The 17,484-nt window shown below is 44.6% G+C and overlaps 1 protein-coding gene across 1 annotated transcript in view; it reads right to left on the bottom strand.

Moving 5' to 3' along the window:
* Positions 1-17,010, bottom strand: part of LOC126455659 (transmembrane protease serine 9) — a 44,410-nt gene extending 27,400 nt beyond the window's left edge. Inside the window, exon 1 of the mRNA XM_050091427.1 lies at positions 16,889-17,010. Within this exon, the coding sequence (XP_049947384.1) occupies positions 16,889-16,994 (106 nt within the window). The 5' untranslated portion in view covers positions 16,995-17,010. The remainder of the gene's footprint in view (positions 1-16,888) is intronic.
* Between the last annotated feature and the right edge of the window lie 474 nt (positions 17,011-17,484).

The following is a 17,484-nucleotide window of genomic DNA, read 5'->3' as shown; positions in this document are numbered from 1 at the left end:
TTGGTGTGCCGATGGAAGAGATATAAACGAGTACTTTGAACAATAAAGTGTGTACTAGCGCCTTACTATAGAGAATCAATGTGGCTGCCTGTGGAATGCAATTTGTCCACGGTAGCATGTTACCTCTTCCTCAAATCTTTTATTTATAGACCGTTTCGACCAGTCGTTAAATTCTAAGATTTTTTTATTATGTTATTACTTCTTGTCTTCCTATCTTAAATAAACTGGTGTTAAATAACACTACCAGAACATGTATAAAACTAACCCGGTAGTTTATACCTTTGCTCTTACAAATTTAGTTCAAGAGTTTAAATGTAGTCTATTATTGTAAACAATAGTATATAAATCCTCACTCTAAAAGTTTCGACGTGTCATGAGAAGCAAATAAACAGCAGGAATCCTGTTGTGGGTATTAAGCTGTCGTCTTACTGTCCATTACCTTTCATGGATGATTTACTTGCAAGGAATGTGTCATTACTGGACATCAAATCTTAGATTTTGCGAGCGGTAGTTGGAAAAATAATCTGGGTTAGTTCCTCGTATGACTTTCCACACTTACATTTTGACAATGGATTTACTCCCACTGTCTGCTTTAGAGCCATCGTGGAAGTTGATAATTAGTGCAGAAATTTCCGCAGGTTCTGGACGTAGAATGATTTCTTGTAGCTAGAAAAACAGCATAGTCAAGTATTCTTTGTCTGGGATGGCGAACCTAACTGAAATTATAGCGTAAAATTAGCTTTCCAATGACATCGCGTACTTCAAATGGTTCAAATGGCTCCGAGCACTATGTGACTTAACTTCTGAGGTCATCAGTCACCTAGAACTTAGAACTAATGAAACCTAACTAACCTAAGGACATCACACACATCCATGCACGAGGCAGGATTCGAACCTGCGACCGTAGCGGTCGCTCGGTTCCAGACTGTAGCGCCACTCCGGCCGGCACATCGCGTACTCATGATGCGGACAGCTGATGAGAACCGGAATGATTGAGAAACATCACTTGGATTTTATCGGACATGGTTCGTTTCTGTTGCGTTCGTTCTCCGAGAATGATACGTGAAATTCGCTGTTTGATTCAGTGTACGTTCATTGGTACTATACCAATTTGAATACAGCATTTCAACAAACGCCATTCTGTAGAATGAATGTTTTTAGGTTTTGCTATTACTATGTCATCGGGGAAGAGAGAGAGACAGAGAGACAGAGAGAGAGAGAGAGAGAGAGAGAGAGAGAGAGAGAGAGCGATTTGTCCACAGAAATCTTTTGTTGTGTTACGGTACCATAGGTTTTCCAAGTCCCTACGATTAACTGCGTCTTATAAGCCAGCATAACATTCTATAGGATTTCTGCGCGTCACGATACTTTTCGTTGGCAGACGCTTAGCTCTTCAGAAGGGGTAATAAAATCTTAGTTGTGCATAAATATTCGTATTTTAGGAATTAACTCGCCAAAGACCTAAGAACGGTTCGGAATTTCCGGAAGGCTTAAGAGAAACACCCGTTAAGTTCCAGGAAACCCACCATGAGTAGGAAATACTGAGAGTTGAAAAATAAAATTGAGACTCCTCGTCTTGCATCCACCATACACGAGGATAGCACTTAACCACTAACGAACAATACTGGAAAATTGTTTGTGGAATATAATGTACTGAAGTCGTGTTTGGAGTCAGGTAAGTATCACTTTTTTGTTTCTTTTTACTGTGCGCCTATGCTAAAGAAGGGCGTCTGTATTGTCAAACCAGAGATCACGGGGATGTATACTGATAAAATTCTCTCGAGCTTCTAGTCACGTCAAGTGGTTTGAAACCTACGAGCTTTCATTCGAGTTCTCCTCAGCTACAGACGTTTCAATTAGAGTCGCCTGCCCAGACAAACACTAAGTGACTGTCAATTACAAAAAATTGAAACTCAGCTGAAAGCTCGCGGGTTTTAAGCCACTTGACGCAGCTGGAACAAGAGAGAGTTTTATGTAATTGAACGTGGAGGGTGAGGGGGGGGGGGGAGGAAAGGAAAGGGAAGGAACTAATGGTATCAGTTGCGTAGGAATTTAGGGCGGAATCAGCGCAGACGAGTGAAAATGGGTGCCTGGCCGGTACTCGAACCTGGGCTCTCCTGTTTACTAGGCAACTGCGTTAACCACTGCGCCATCCGGACACAGTGTTCATCTCAAATGCGTGAACATTCCCACCTAGCGCCAACTATCCCCAGTCCCCGTCTATGTCCTCCATGCTCACTAATCTTAGATTCCCGCGGGAGGTTGAACGTAAATGTGCATCTGCACTGAAGGTTGTATATTCATCCCCCATCGGGGCGAATAAATTATATGAACTCGTGGCGTCTGTTCTTTCGGACAGATACCACATATCCAGAGAGAATTTCGTCATCAGAAGTTTGCGTTTGTACTGAACGTTCAGGCTGATGATATACTAGGTCGGTCGCGCTACCCTGGTTGTGCCACCATTAATGAAACCCACACGCACATATTGTGGCTGCTCTGTGTAATGTTTTGAGTATGATATTGAAAGAAAGGAGTCATAACAGACACGCCTCATTGTATCTGACCCAAATTAAGAAAGCGATAAACACATGTTTGCTAAACAGAGCGTGCTCTGCACTGTGCCTCCTGCAGCGGGTTATCATCACGCTCTAGTTGGAACATTAAGAGCTTCCATCTGGTGAAACGAGGACAGTGTTATTCAAATTAACAAGGAATGTCATTGCAAACTAGGGCCCCTTCGTGATTCGCAGACAAGCTGTTTACTTGTTACCGTTACATGGAGTAAGAGACTTTTTCCTTTTTTAAAATAAAGACTGTCATATCGTCAAAGGAGAGGTTATTAAGGACGAAGAAATTTTGAGATCAGTTTGACGTCTAGACATGACCATGTTCGGACCATATTCTGCTAGATTATACCGTACGTAGCAACCATTCTTCGGAGCTTCTCGCACGATGCTAATGGGCTATCACACTGGGAGAATACGATGTCAATGCAATTTCACGGTTCTGAAACAAAACTATCCTTCACAGATCACATTCAGCGCTGATAGCTTGTGACTAGTCAGAATTATCTGTGTGCGTTTTCCCGATGGTGCTATTCCACTGGCATCTTGCAAGAGCTAAATTTTTTGTTTGGTCATCAGTATTCTAATCCGCTTGACGTGGCCTGCCACGATTTTGTAGCTATTGCTGACTCTTAATCTCAAAATTTCTCTTAAATTCAACATCTGTTATTTATTAGATGCGTCGGAATCCATGTCTTCAATTTTTGCCCTCTGTGGTTCCTTATAACGATGTTTGTTACTGTTTTCCTCTCCTCGCTGATTCTACGAAGAACCACCTTACCTCTTAGCATTCCAAAAGCTTCGACTCTCTTCTTTTAGAATGTTGTATGCGAAAAGTTATGACCACAATTTTGTTATCTTGGGGAACCATCTCATTCAGTTTTTTGATCTTTAGAAGCTACTTCAAAGTCCCGAAAATAGTGGTATATGCGTCGTTCACAACATAATCTCTTGCCATGGTAGCTTAACAGACGGTGGTAATGCGAATCACGAAACTTGTTGTGTTCCACACATTTTTATATTCAGTATGGAGAGCAACTGGCAAATGCACTGAAATTATCAGACTAACAAAGTACGTATGCATATCCCCTCCCTCTGTTTTGTTTCGAGAACATGAAGCACTGCAGATTTTCGTCTAGCTCTAGTTCGTTTGCATAGAATCTTACTAGGAGTCCATTACTTGTTCTATGATGGCAGGCGCAGATGTGAAGAGATTACGATGTGCTTGATGCACGATTCTCACTTGTGGCGGTCAGACGTAGACGACTAGAAACTTGAAGACGAGTATACCTTCCTTCACGTTCCAATGCAGTCCAACGTCTGGTCATTGTCACATCCGAACGCCTCATATCTGGACTTTGCATGATTCGACCAGCAGGACAAACGGAGACCTACAATTAGGCTCCATACAAATTTACATGCGGATAACGTTTTTTCACAAGAGTACCTGCCATTTCCGTGACCTTCATAGTTACCACGCAACATCTGAAGCTGTTCACGCCTCCTTGTATACCCAACGAGGCCTGGTGACAACACTGAACATACAGAACAATAATGCGGTCTGGTGGCTGTTGTACCTGTCACGAAGAATTGCACCTCTAATCATTTACATACGCAGCGAAGGTGCGCACTTGTACGGCGTTACATCGTCATCCGACCATGTCTTCTGGGTGCTTCACTTCCTTTCAGCATGCAGTTTAATTAGATTAACTATTAAAGGACTTGCACAGGGAAAAATTGTTGAGGTAGGTAGAATTAAACAGGAACTGGAGAGGAACTGAGAGGAACACAAAAGGAAATAAGTTTGTGAACAATACTTACCAGATCGCGGAGTAAACATGTGGTATATGCAGGATGCTGATATTAAAATGTCAAGATGGTCATCTGATAATAACGAACTTGAACTGGGTGGACTGGAAGAAGGGAAAAATTATGGTGGTAGACAAAGACTTCCTATAATGATAGACGTAACAGATAATGCAGAAATGCCTCCTGAGAGGTTTGTTTCTAAGCCTGATACTTCTAGTATGTCTCACACACCTTTACAGTCTACATCGCTGGATGCCTGTAGCCCTCATTGGACTCTCACTCGGAGAATGAGACTGACGAAGAGTGGTTCGGTCACAGCCTAGGGAAAAATAGTTATAAAATTTTTAAAAAGTATGATAAAGAATCTAGTTGATTTAAGCTATGGATTTATCTGCGGAAAGTAGTTTCATGGGTCATATGACAGATCTCTGGGAAACCAAGTGCCCATTTTCGAGTCTCAGTCCAGGTTTCAGAAGTCGGCATTTTGGCTGTCTAGGAAAAGTTCCACCTCGAAAATCGCCTTGTCATCATTCTGAAAATGCCTGCCGAGAGGAAAGGTAAATAAGTCACTAATTGACACGTCAGGAGTATACCGCAGGTGACGCAAAATTTGATAGCGCAAAGTAGCAACAGCTGTGCCCTGTCGAGGATGAGCTGGAGCGTTGTGGACCAACAATCACAGCCTTGGAAAGCTTCCGGCAACGATTCATTTTGACCGTCTCCCGTCAACTCGACAAGTACAGTCCCGTGGCGGTTTGCCCAGACAGTGACAGTCCCATAAAAACATTCATCAAAATCGCTTTTTTTCTGTGGAGCCACATGATTCCGCTGTTTGCTTCGCTTCTTTGTCTCGAAATTATAGCGATAGGCCCAGTACTTCACCATGGTGATTAGGTGGCAGAATAGGCCATCTACATTGGCGTGATACAGCTGCAACATGACCGCTGCTGCCTCGGTTCGGTGGGCTTTTTGGATGTATGCGAGACGTCAAAGAATCCAGCAGGCGCTCCGAGCTTCGACGTCAACTCATAGAATCTGGTTTACTGCCGGTGGTCCACGTCTTCCCAACACGATGTTTCGACTCTTATCTCGGCATCTTCATCAGGTATCTCCAATCTTTTCGTCACTCGGACTTGTTAGACCACATTTCAAGCGTGTGCGCCACGTTTCATCTTATGGTGCACTGTTTCCGTACACTCTGCATGGATTGTTGCAGTAGTGTCCCCCTTCAAATGCAGAAAATGAATTATCGCTCGATATTGCCTTTTTGTTTTGGCTAACCTTCCGGTGCGCTACGGTACGGTTGTATAGAGATTTCAGTGTGTACTATTATTACAGACATGTACCTAGAAAGACACAAAAAAACTAATTACGTACCTGTTTCTATGATGTGATAATGAGAACTTTACGGCTGTCTCTTGTAATCTATAAGAAAGGTAGTATCCATTATGAGGAAGGACATGTCTAGTGTGACTTCCCAAACAAGTAGTCTAGTATTCCTGCTTGGACTAAGCAACGTCTGCAAGCGTCCCAATTACGTTATGTCCCAATGCGAAAAGCTAGCAGCTGGGAGCACAATACGTAACGCGGGGTTGCAGGTGCTGCAACCACGGAGTGTGACCCGCTCTGCTCTCTTGTGTTCTGCTTTGCGGCTGCAGATCGCATCGGCCACCAGGTCCCTGTCAGCCTATCGGCCCACAGTCATTCATCATCCGTGTCGGTCGCTACCTGTTATGTTAATGGGCCAGCCCGGCAAGCAAAGCGTTCCTGACGCGTCGAGGCCGACAATGGGTAGGTAGATCAGGCCCACACATGTGAAATCCTGGTATGTGTGTATAACCAAGTGTGTAGCTTAGGCAACTAATCAGTTAATCTCTATACCTACATTTGCATCTATTTCTTACCAATATCGGTCAAATGTGTGCCAGCTCGTGTTTTTAGCACTGTCAGGCACATTACAAGCACAGCGTATAAGTTTGTCACTATCAGGAGACATCACGCTCATATTGTATCTAGCCTCCATATGTTTGTTCAGGTGTGCCATATCTAAATTAAGACGCTGCGGGCTTCTTGATTGCTACGTTTCACCCGCCCTTCCATATAGTCCCAGACATTCTCTATTTGAATAAGATTGGATGATTTAGCGGCCCAGTTGATGTGCGATATGTTACCAGGAATGTGTACGTGCAGCCCTGTGAACACGTCCGCTGTCATCTTGGAAGACTGGAATGTTCACAGCATGCTCATCGTGAAGATAATGAAGAAAGGGCAACAACTGGTCACAGGAATGTTGGAACAAACATCCTGTTTGGTGTTCACGGTAACGTGAACGAGTTGGTACAAGACATGGTACGAAAAACTCCCAAACGTCACGAAACCACCTCTGACCTAGTCTACACCCTCCACAACACTGCAGGTCAAAACGACTCATTGGGCTGCAGGTGCAAGCTACCTCTTGCATCATTTGAAGAGGCAAAATCGCTATTCCTCGGCCCACACGACCTTCCGCAGTCACTTATTTCTGTCTGTCTGTCTTGTTTGACCCGTCCATGACCATCAGCTTTACGAACAGCTGTCAGCAATGGTCTTTTACGACGTGCGCTACTCCAAGTGTCCACTGCATACAGTTCCCTTCGCAGTTTTCGCTCTGAAACTGTTTAAGATGGACCTGTATTCACCGACACCAGCAGTCCTCGTCATTTTTACAACCGATTGTCATTGATAAGGTGTGACTCTAGTTTCCGGTCCCTGTTGGCTGGCACCTTTTTGCACCATATTAAATGGCTACGAGTAGTACTCCATTCCTTGTGGACAAAATGGGCAGTCTGCGGTGATAAAGCACCAAATCGCGCAGCTTCTTTCACAATGGCCTCCTCCAGTGTCCTCCAGTCATGGGGCCACGGGATTTCAGGAACTAGTAGCGTTTGCTATCCATGCCCACTGCATACTACTTACCACAGTAAATTGATGGAGTGAGTTTCACCAAGAAAACAGTAAGAATGAGTGTTTCCAAGTGGAGAAAGGTATTTAAGAAGTTTAACAGGATGTTTAATTTTTCTGGGCTTACCCCTTTTCATACAGAGAAGATGACTGGATGATAGGCAACACACAATGCGCACGAACGCCGGAGAGTGCCTACACCGTGCCGTCTCTCAGGGGCTTATCTCATACAAAAGGACGCCCAGCGTCGCCGGGAACTGTAAACAGACATTTTGTCTGTATCGTAAGGGGTTCCTCGGTACGTGGTCTGCCGCCCCTAGACGTTTGACGCAAAGAGTGTAGTCAGTCTGAAAAGATTGTAAGAATGTTACAGGGAAGTTCATGCTGAAAAATTGTTAAGAGAAAAAATCAATACGTTACGCCATTGCTGAGTTATTTTAGTTTGAAGTTAGCCAGTCAGGTCATCGCAGACGCAAATTCAAGCAGCCTGCCAGAGACAGTGTCGCCAAACTTTTTCTTTATTTGGTTCCCTCAAACCGAACAAAAATGGCTTTTACTCACTTAGCTTTAATTATCACTTTCAAAAAAATGCATATTTTAGCTGTTAATGAGCATTTGGACTACTGGTAACCCACTGACCCACAAATGTCAATGCATTACCGCATTTTTGTGTGTACAAGTGCTTGAATTTTTTCGTGCAGCCACCTGCCTGGGCAACTTCAATCCTAAATAACTCTGAATCTGCGCAACGTATCGAATTTCCCAGCACAACTTCGCTTGCAACATCCTTACAAGCTTTTCAAACTGTTTCTGACGGCCTGTGTATCGCTACCGAATGTCAGTACTAACACAAGAAAACTGGTGTCTCGATTTGATCGTGGAATCGTGGAAGAACAATAAATTCAGAGCCTTACATCACAACACTGCGAACTCTGAAACGACAGCTGACAAGGGTTCGAAAGGAAAAGGGAAATGTTTTCGTGCAGCATGACAGTGCCAAACCACACACACTTCACGTGCCACGTCAGCAGAACATCAGAGACTGAATCTGATCACCGTACGGCATCCTCCATACAGTTCAGATTTAGCACTTTCTGACTTCCATCTGTTCGCGATAATGAAAGACGATCTGCGGGGACATCATTATGCTTCTGATGAAGACGTTGAGAGAACTGTGAGACTGTGGTTGCCGAAACAGAGTGTCGACTTCTTCCGTGACGGCTTCAGAAAACTTGTTCATCTTTGGCAGAAATGTACTCAATTGGCTGGTGATTATGTGGAAAAGTGAATATTAGTAATTAAAGATCTCATTCTAAGGATTGTTTCTGCGTTTGATTTATTAAAATATTCCCATCCAAACTCAATTAATGAAGGTGGAGGCATTACTTTTCATTCATCCCTCTTATATGTCAGCTACTATAACTGTTGAGTATAGCAACTCTCAAAACAGTTATCTAAATGTTATCTAAAGGTAGAGCAACACAACAATTTTTACTCTACTACACAGTTTCATTTCTTTTCCCTCTTACGTAGCACAGAATATACCCTGTTTGTCGAATTCTTTTCTTCTCAGTTGGGAGTATGTGCATCGGGAAATCGACTCATGTTTTTGCCTTAAATCTCATAAGTGTAGTACTTGCCTGCGAGCAGAATACTCAGGTAGCTGTCCACTCGGTAGCAGCTGCTGTACAACGTTCGTCCTGAAGTGGTGTAGCAGGTTTTGTTCTTTCCACTGATCTTGTGATATTCAATGAAGAGTTGGAAATATCTGTGATATAAAAACTATCTTTCTCTACACCTTCACTGTGCATCGCATGACAGGAAAGGCAGCAGTCATCTGAACTTTAAGGGCAAAATCACCTACTCCGTTCTGATATTCAAGGGCACTTTCAACTATTGCTTGTGGTTCTTCAGAATTTGAATCACTGAAATACAAGTCACTTACTTCATTATCACAGTCGAAAACACTATCAACAAGTGACTGCAAGCCCTCGTTATTATCGTCACAAACTACTCTTTTCGTCACCTTGGTTATTTACTAAGATCAGCTATCACGTGACACACATGGATTTGTTCCGTTTCAGGGTACATTTAAAAGCCATCTTTTAGCTGTGCATTCATATAGAGGAGCGCGCATTTGCGAGATGATCTCGTCATGAGATTTAATTTTTTACAAATTTGCATCCCTAAAGTATAAATATCGTGCCTACAAAAGATTTTTTCATTGTAAAAGTATTTCTGAAGTTACAGCGTGTTTAATGGAAACGTATGCCTACCAAAATATAGGCAGCTTTAGGCGCTCGATTTATCGGTTCAAGATAAGACTCGGCGAGTATGTGAGTTTCTGTCCAATGAGATTTGCTTAAAAGATGCACCGGTGCCAACACATAAAAAGACAACGAGAGCTTCAACGCGTGCATCTGGAAACCAGTATCTTCATTGTCGGGCAAAAATTGTTGAAATAGCAACATATATAGCTGCAGGTATGTTCAACGGGGGTTACTCATCTATTTTGAAGACAATGAACGTGTTAAGAAACGTCATATGAACAAACAGCAAAAATTTGTCCGACTTATCTGGCAGTAAATGTGTGGCCACTGCGTAGAAAAGAATGTCTTAGTGTGTTAAAAGAGGACTGATTTAAAAAGTACAGCACCAGATTCAAAACCAGAGCATGTTTGAGGATGAGGAAGGATGCCGCTATGGTCGTAGGATCACAGATCATCCGTAAGTTTTGAAACGATGTTTTTTATTACTCCAATATTAAACGCGTTTTTCTCGAAACATTTTTCAGCGTTCGAAGCGATCTGTAGGCTCAACAGATTAACCGATTCATTTGAGTTTTTTGAAGTAAAAGAATTAAATGGCTCTGAGCACTATGCGACTTAACTTCTGAGATAATCAGTCGGCTAGAACTTAGAACTAATTAAAACTAATCAACCCAAGGACATCACACACATCCATGCCCGAGGCAGGACTCGAACCTGCGACCGTAGCGGTCGCTCGGTTCAAGACTGTAGCGCCGAGAACCGCACGGCCACTCCGGCTGGCAAAAGAAATTTAGGGGGCTTTAGCGAGAACTTTTTTGTATTTGAATTTTTTTAAAATGTTTGAATTTAGAAAAACATCAAGAAACTGACATGTTTTTCAAATAGCTGTCATTTTTTCGAGATATTTTTTGTTATCTTACCGTGGTTTTCCCCAAATTTATTCCAATTTAAGAATTTTCTATTTCTAATTGTTTCGGAAACAGCCACGAGTCAGTGCAACGCTTTGTGCAAAATAGGATGCTTTGCGGAGTACATAATGGCTGCAGCCACCATTTTTAATTTTTTATAGGATAAATTTTTTTCATACACGAATATATGTATACAAAGTAGTAAAACCCGCATTTTAATAAAAACAATTCTTGTATGAAAAAATGGCAACGGCCTTGCCGCAGTGGATACACCGGTTCCCGTGAGATCACCAAAGTTAAGCGCTGTCGGGCGTGGTCGGCACTTGTATGAGTGACCATCGAGGCCGCCATGCGCTGTTGCCATTTATCGGGGTGCACTCAGCCTCGTGATGCCAATTGAGTAGCTACTCGACCGAATAGTAGCGGCTTCGGTCAAGAATACAATCATAACAACTGGGAGAGCGGTGTGCTGACCACACGCCCCTCCTATCCGCATCCTCAACATGAGGATGACACGGCGGTCGGATGGTCCCGATGGGCCACTTGTGGCCTGAAGACAGAGTGCTTTTGTATGAAAAAAATTCTGAACTTCACCCATTTTTCGTGCTTCTCGACGAGGTCCTCCTCTTAAATGCTATAGCAGCTCGTCGTTTCATACGGTTCGATTTAAGGGCTCATATATGTCCAAGAAATATATCGCACGGGCCCCTTGCTGCAGTCGGGACGGCAGTTCCTCCCATTTACCCTCCTCCAAGCCATCCGCTCCCACTCTTTTTCGGGTCTGTGCGTGTCTCTATGATGATTGAATGCTTTCTTCCGTAACTGTTGAAATTCCTATACAGGTAGGATATGTGAGCTTCATAGCGTTTGGTTAATAGCGTAGAAGAGCTAACTCCCACTGACTGCCTCGCACGTGGTCAGAGCGCGCGCGCTCCAGCGGAGGCGTGAGCCGCCCCCGCGCCGGCCCCCTGGTGACGTGGCTGCATTGCTGCGTGCACCGCTGCGCATCGCGGCCACGCGCGCCGGCTCCAAGTGACAGCCAGATGCGGGCCCGTGCGCTGCACGTGGCTGCCGACGTCCAGACGGCGTCCGGCCGGCCGGAGCCCACGTGGCCGCGCGTGCGGCCGTCGCAGCCCTTATCTTCGGCCGGGCTACGCTGTCCTCGCTCCAGAGCGGACCGCCCCGTACACCTGAGCACCATTCACCGTGGCAGCAGCCTCGGCAGAACAGACGTCCCATTCGGCCAACTTCGCCGAACCGCGTCTGCAGGACGGAGCCCGGAGAACCTAACTACGCAGTTGGTGCGACCCACATCCCCAGAGTCGCTTGCTTAATCGGTATCTGCCCTTATCTTCCTGCTCATTTGTAATTGCCAGGCCAGTGTTTTCACATTCGCCGCACCTACAGGTCCCGGGGCCTGAGTTGGTAAATACTTTCTAGTTAACGATTGCGTTACTTCAACTACTCGTTTCGTGAGAAAAAAATTCCGTTGAAGCACAGATGTTGCTGCCATCGTTAGGTATTTAGACCGATGGATATTGCACGCTCCATGGCACTAGACACACCGACCTGACGAAATTTCTAGGCCTGTTGCGTCATCACCTATCAGTATCAATGGGCAGAACATACGCTGGAAAAAGATATCGTAATAACAGCACAGTCGTATCGAGGACGAAACTTCAAATATGGGCATATGTTCTCTTCACAGGAATGTTTATTTTGGCCCAAACGGTAAACAACTAACCACATTAGTGACAGTTTCAGTAACTTCAACAAAAACAATGTCAAGTAGACAGTGATGGATTATCTAAGCCAGAATAGAGAGCATCCTAAGGGGTCAACAATGTATACTTATCGCAAAAAATACGAATACTGCAGAATAAAGAACGTAAAAAATAAAATGAATTTTCTACTGGTTAGTAAGTAAACGGAAGGTAAATTTCCAGTGTTACATTTACATTAAAACCAATAACCTCTGAAATAACTGTGCACTGACCTTTAAAAAAAATATTTGGGAGAATTATGAATTCGCGTTGCGTCAGACGCAGCTACTCGCGTTGCTCTTCGAACCGGAAAACCAGACGGGAGTGGACTCGGCGCCTGGCGCGAGCAACCTGTTCCGAAACCTTGACCGACTAACGCGGCCGTTTGTTTACACAACAAAGCAGAGCTCACATCGCGGTCACAGTGGCCGTCATTTGCGTATTCCGAAATCGTTTCAACTGCAGACGGCTAGCTTCTGCGTTGGTGCGAACAATAACAGAGTTGGCACAGCTATTAATCTCGTATCGCCCAATATCGGACAATCACAGCGGAATGGGACATCTCTCTTAGAGTTTTCATGTTATGTGTAAAATTGACACATAGCTGAAAGGAACGGCAGTTAAGTTAATTTCTCCACACAGAATCTCATTTCCGGAACCACCTTCGCGAGTGGTAATGTACGATAGCATAGGAGCAGAAGGAGTAAAGTACAATAGCATATCAGCAGAAGGACAATGTGTGGATGTTAAGTTTTCAGTGCTACGAGTCAGCCGGCCGAAGTGGCCGAGCGGTTAAAGGCGCTACAGTCTGGAACCGCACGACCGCTACGGTCGCAGGTTCGAATCCTGCCTCGGGCATGGATGTGTGTGATGTCCTTAGGTTAGTTAGGTTTAAGTAATTCTAAGTTCTAGGGGACTTATGACCACAGCAGTTGAGTCACAGTAGACAGTCTATTTGTTGCTATATACAGATAAAACACGATAAGCGTTTCCACACCTATTTATGTAAACCGCGAATAGTATTTTGCAGCTAAATTCAAGCTCTTTTACGGTTTCTCCTCCTTTCGTAGTTCTGTAGGAACGTCAAGTAGCTCAGCTGGACAGGATGAGCCTGTAAACTTTCATGACCTCGTTCAGTGGTTCAAATAAATATTCGCTTGAAGTGTCGTTTGAAGACTGAAGTAACTTAAACTCGATTTTCCAGTGGAGATTAGCATTTCGAACGCACACCGCAGCAGCTATCTGGGTCTTTCAGCAATTCAGTCGAAAGGTATACATCGTAATTTGAAAACGACACACGAAGCTGCATCTGGTAATGGGTTCATGGACTGAGCTAGGAGCGAAACCTATAAATTCGTTTTATACGTTTGTGTGACAATGGTGTCTTACATGCCCCGAAAAAGTTGATTTTCGGTAAATGACGTCGTGAAATGAAGCGTGTTAGCTATGCAACATTTGCACACACGGGGTTGTACAACGTGCTTGGGGTACGCATCGAGGTCTAATCGAAGGACCAGAGGAAAAGAACTAGACATTAACTTCCGGTCAACGATAGCAGCATTATTACTGAAGGGCAGAAACTCGGTACTGGACAATCATGGGCAGTAAATCGGCTGCATTTGTTTTAAAGGAATCATACTAAGATTTAGTTCAAACACGGAGGGTCGGACAGGGTTTCGAACCCCGCTTATCCCGAATGATCCCGCTTATCCCGAGAACCCCGATACTAGCCTAAAAGACCCGTTTTTTAGTTTCAGTAGTTTCTGTCAAAGCTGGGCGAATACTGTTTCCTGAAATTGGCCGTAACATTATTTCTGCAGTAGTTACATTCTAAGATGAGGCTGCTGTAGACGGCTTTCAGTTTGTTCGAAGCCAGAGCATCATTTGGCCAGGTAAAGGCTGCACCTCACTGTGGTCAGCCTGAACGCCGTTTTCTGGACGAATCCTATTTCTGAGTTCTAGACCGAGCCGGAAGATGTGTCTTTCTGTTCACGTGAACTAGAGTAAAATGTGTTAAACTTGCGATAGACTGTCTAACAGATGATCCCATGCGGTAAATATTTTCATTAAATGTATTACAAACCGTTTGCTCAACTCACCACTGGTTTGAAGGAGTACGACTGATTAGGTGATGCAAAAAGCAGCGACTTACGTTTGTGTCTGTGATTTAGTCTAACACGCGTTTCGATTGCCTTGCCATCTTCATCACGTAGACGTCGTTCACTTTTACATCAAGAATTGAATTTATATCATAGATGTGTGCTTTGTGTTCCCATTCTTGGCATGGGCTCGTCAAACTTTTTGGTTTTATAAGTCGTCGCTGGCTGCCAAAAGCTTGTTGTAGTGGCGTTACGTTTCAATCATTTATTCATATGCTTTTTTTCGTAAACAGTAGTTAGTGAAGTGCATTGTAGAATAACTATTAACTCTAGTACACTAAAGAGGGGGGGGGGGGGGGAGGATGCTACATTGTTACTAAACGATCGTAAATTTTACTACTCCATATTTTATTTAAAGAAAGTCATAATGTATAGTCTCGGCAGAAGTTAATTTCACTTTTAAGGTCTGCAATGGTATGTCACATACAAAATAAATACAAAATATCCTGTTTTATACCCTATACCGACAAATGCAGATTGGCGGGAACCGCGAACTAGTACCAGATGCACTAGTTAATTTTACGAGGGTTTAATAATTTAAGAGTAACAATGATACTAAGGAAACGTAATGGATGGCTGAATGGCGATGGCCAAACGCCTATAAAGGAAATGAAACTTGACCCAGGTACTTGAAGAAAAGAAATAAATGGTTGTGCTCTGTCATAATTTCCAGTAGGAAGTATGTTTTTGTTTCTTGATGGTGATTAGTTTCGGATACCTATGTACATTTTCAAACCATCCTTATCGTGTGACAATACAGGTGCAAGCCCCTGAAGTGACCATCAAAGCGGCACTATGCCGACACAACAACAGGAGATAGACCACAAAAGAAGACATTAATTGTCACTGCAGGAGCAATTTTTTGTCCATAGCCTTTAGCATGTATTTTCACGCTTACGATACGGATGGCTTGAAAATGGACGTAGCTATCCCAAACTAGTGACCATCAAGAAAAAAAAGATACCTCTTAATGCACCTTATTACCATTTATTTCAATTATAAAACAAGTTGTGGACCTATTTTTCACCTGCGGTATGCTGCAAGTTCGGAAAAAAAACTGCACGGGTAAAAAAAAAAAAGGAATCCAGCCGATGGTGACGGTGGCACGACCACCGACATGGGTAGTGCACGTAAGCAGAGAGTGACTGAAGCACAAAATTGTTTTTAACTAATTTATTACTTCAGCCTTGACTCGCCATGAGGCAAGGATGCGTCAGTACAACGAACTTTGGCATCAAGCTTTCGTCAGATGATTAATGTTAGCAGCGTTTCTAGAAACCGTACTACAATCAGACCACAGGTTTATGGCGATAAGGTGAAATGCATGAGTTCGAGATGAAAAAGTTCGCTGAACTTTACACTTGAGCATCAAATATTTGGGAAAACCGCTAGAATACTAACATAAATAACGACGAGAGTGAAACTTCCTGGCAGGTTAAAACTGTGTGCCGGACCGAGACTCGAACTCGGGACCTTTGCCTTTCGCGTGCAAGAGCTCTACCAACTTTTTGTTTTATTTTTTTAAAATCTCATTTTGTTCGGTTTTGTTCGTTACATCTGCTCGGGGCGGACGTCGTAAGACACCCGTTTTAGTTCGTTGTTGACCGTGAACTCAATCAACTGAGCTACACAAGCACGACTCACGCCCCCTCCTCACAGCAATACTTCTGCCAGTACCTCGTCTCCTATCTTTACAGAAGCTGTCCTGCGAACCAGCGGAACTAGCACTCCTGAAAGAAAGGATACATCGGAGACATGGCTTCGCCACAGCCTGGGGGATGTTCCCAGAATGAGATTGTCACTCTGCTGCGGAGTGCGCACTGATATGAAACTTCCTAGCAGATTAAAACTGTGAGCGGAACCGAGACTCGAACTCGGGACCTCTGCCTTTCGCGGGCAAGTGCTCTACCAACTGAGCAACACAAGCACGACTCACGCCCCCTCCTCACAGCAGTACTTCTGGCAGTACCTCATCTCCTACCTTCCAAACTTTACAGGAGAGCTTCTGTAAAGTTTGGAAGGTAGGAGATGAGATAGTGGCAGAAGTATTGCTGTGAGAACGGCGCGTAAGTCGTGCTTGGGTAGCTCAGTTGGTAGAGCACTTGCCTGCAAAAGGCAAAGGCCCCGAGTTCGAGTCTCGGTCCGGCACACAGTTTCAATCTGCCAGGAAGTTTCATATCAGCGCACACTCCGCTGCAGAGTGAAAGTCTCATTCTGGGAACGACGAACATGTTACGATCGCCAAGATTTGGGCCAAAACACGCAGTGACAGTTCAACCGCGATAAAAAAAAACCGTCAAACGAGTAATTCGTTGCATTCGCCACTGAAAACATGTACTGTGTGAGACCAGGCGTTCCGTTCCTTTTTAAGGAACAGGAGGGGAAACACGTGCTATAAACAGTGGTCGTTCGATTGGACGGTAGGTGTGAAGGACGCAGATGGCTGTGGGAACGGTTGACAGAATCACTCACAGTTGTGGGCAGCCGACGCCCCCGTCACGCAGGTAGCCGCAGCTACCAGTAGTACAGCGATCGACGCCGCAGTCGGTCCGCACGTGGTGGGGCGTGTCGCTGCCATGATCGCGCCGCCGCAAGCCACTGGCTGCACTGTGCCCGCCTGGCGGAGCCGACAGTTTTTAAACGCGCACCGCGGCCCCCTCCCACTGCCGTCGGCCGCCGAACACTGTTTACATCGCGGAATGGCGGGGCGCGCCGCGCCGCAGCGAAGGTGAAAGTGATAGCTTATCGCCGCTCGCGGAGGCTGCGCGGCGCAACTGGGTCTAGTTCACGCGTTGCGCAACGCCGCCGGTGCATCCAGGTAAGTATGCCGGGCAGTCACGTGCCGGCGCAGCCGCTGCAAGTGGCGAGCGCGTCACACGACTGCCGGCGGCGGTGGGAGCGGAGAAGCCGCTTGGCGCTGTGACGTCACTGCAGACTTTGGAAGTTGGCTGTTCAACAGCACTTTTTCACCTGCAATATTTTTGATTTCTAAAATGGCGAGTTCATCTTTGCAAAGTTTTGCAAGTATATTGTGTTGTCAGCTACGATTAATGGAGGCAAACTCTTTG

Source organism: Schistocerca serialis, chromosome 2 (genome assembly GCF_023864345.2).
Source record: "Schistocerca serialis cubense isolate TAMUIC-IGC-003099 chromosome 2, iqSchSeri2.2, whole genome shotgun sequence".
NCBI lineage: Eukaryota > Metazoa > Arthropoda > Insecta > Orthoptera > Acrididae > Schistocerca > Schistocerca serialis.
The sequence above is the reverse complement of the archived record's forward strand: the minus strand, read 5'-3'. Positions and strand labels throughout refer to the sequence as shown.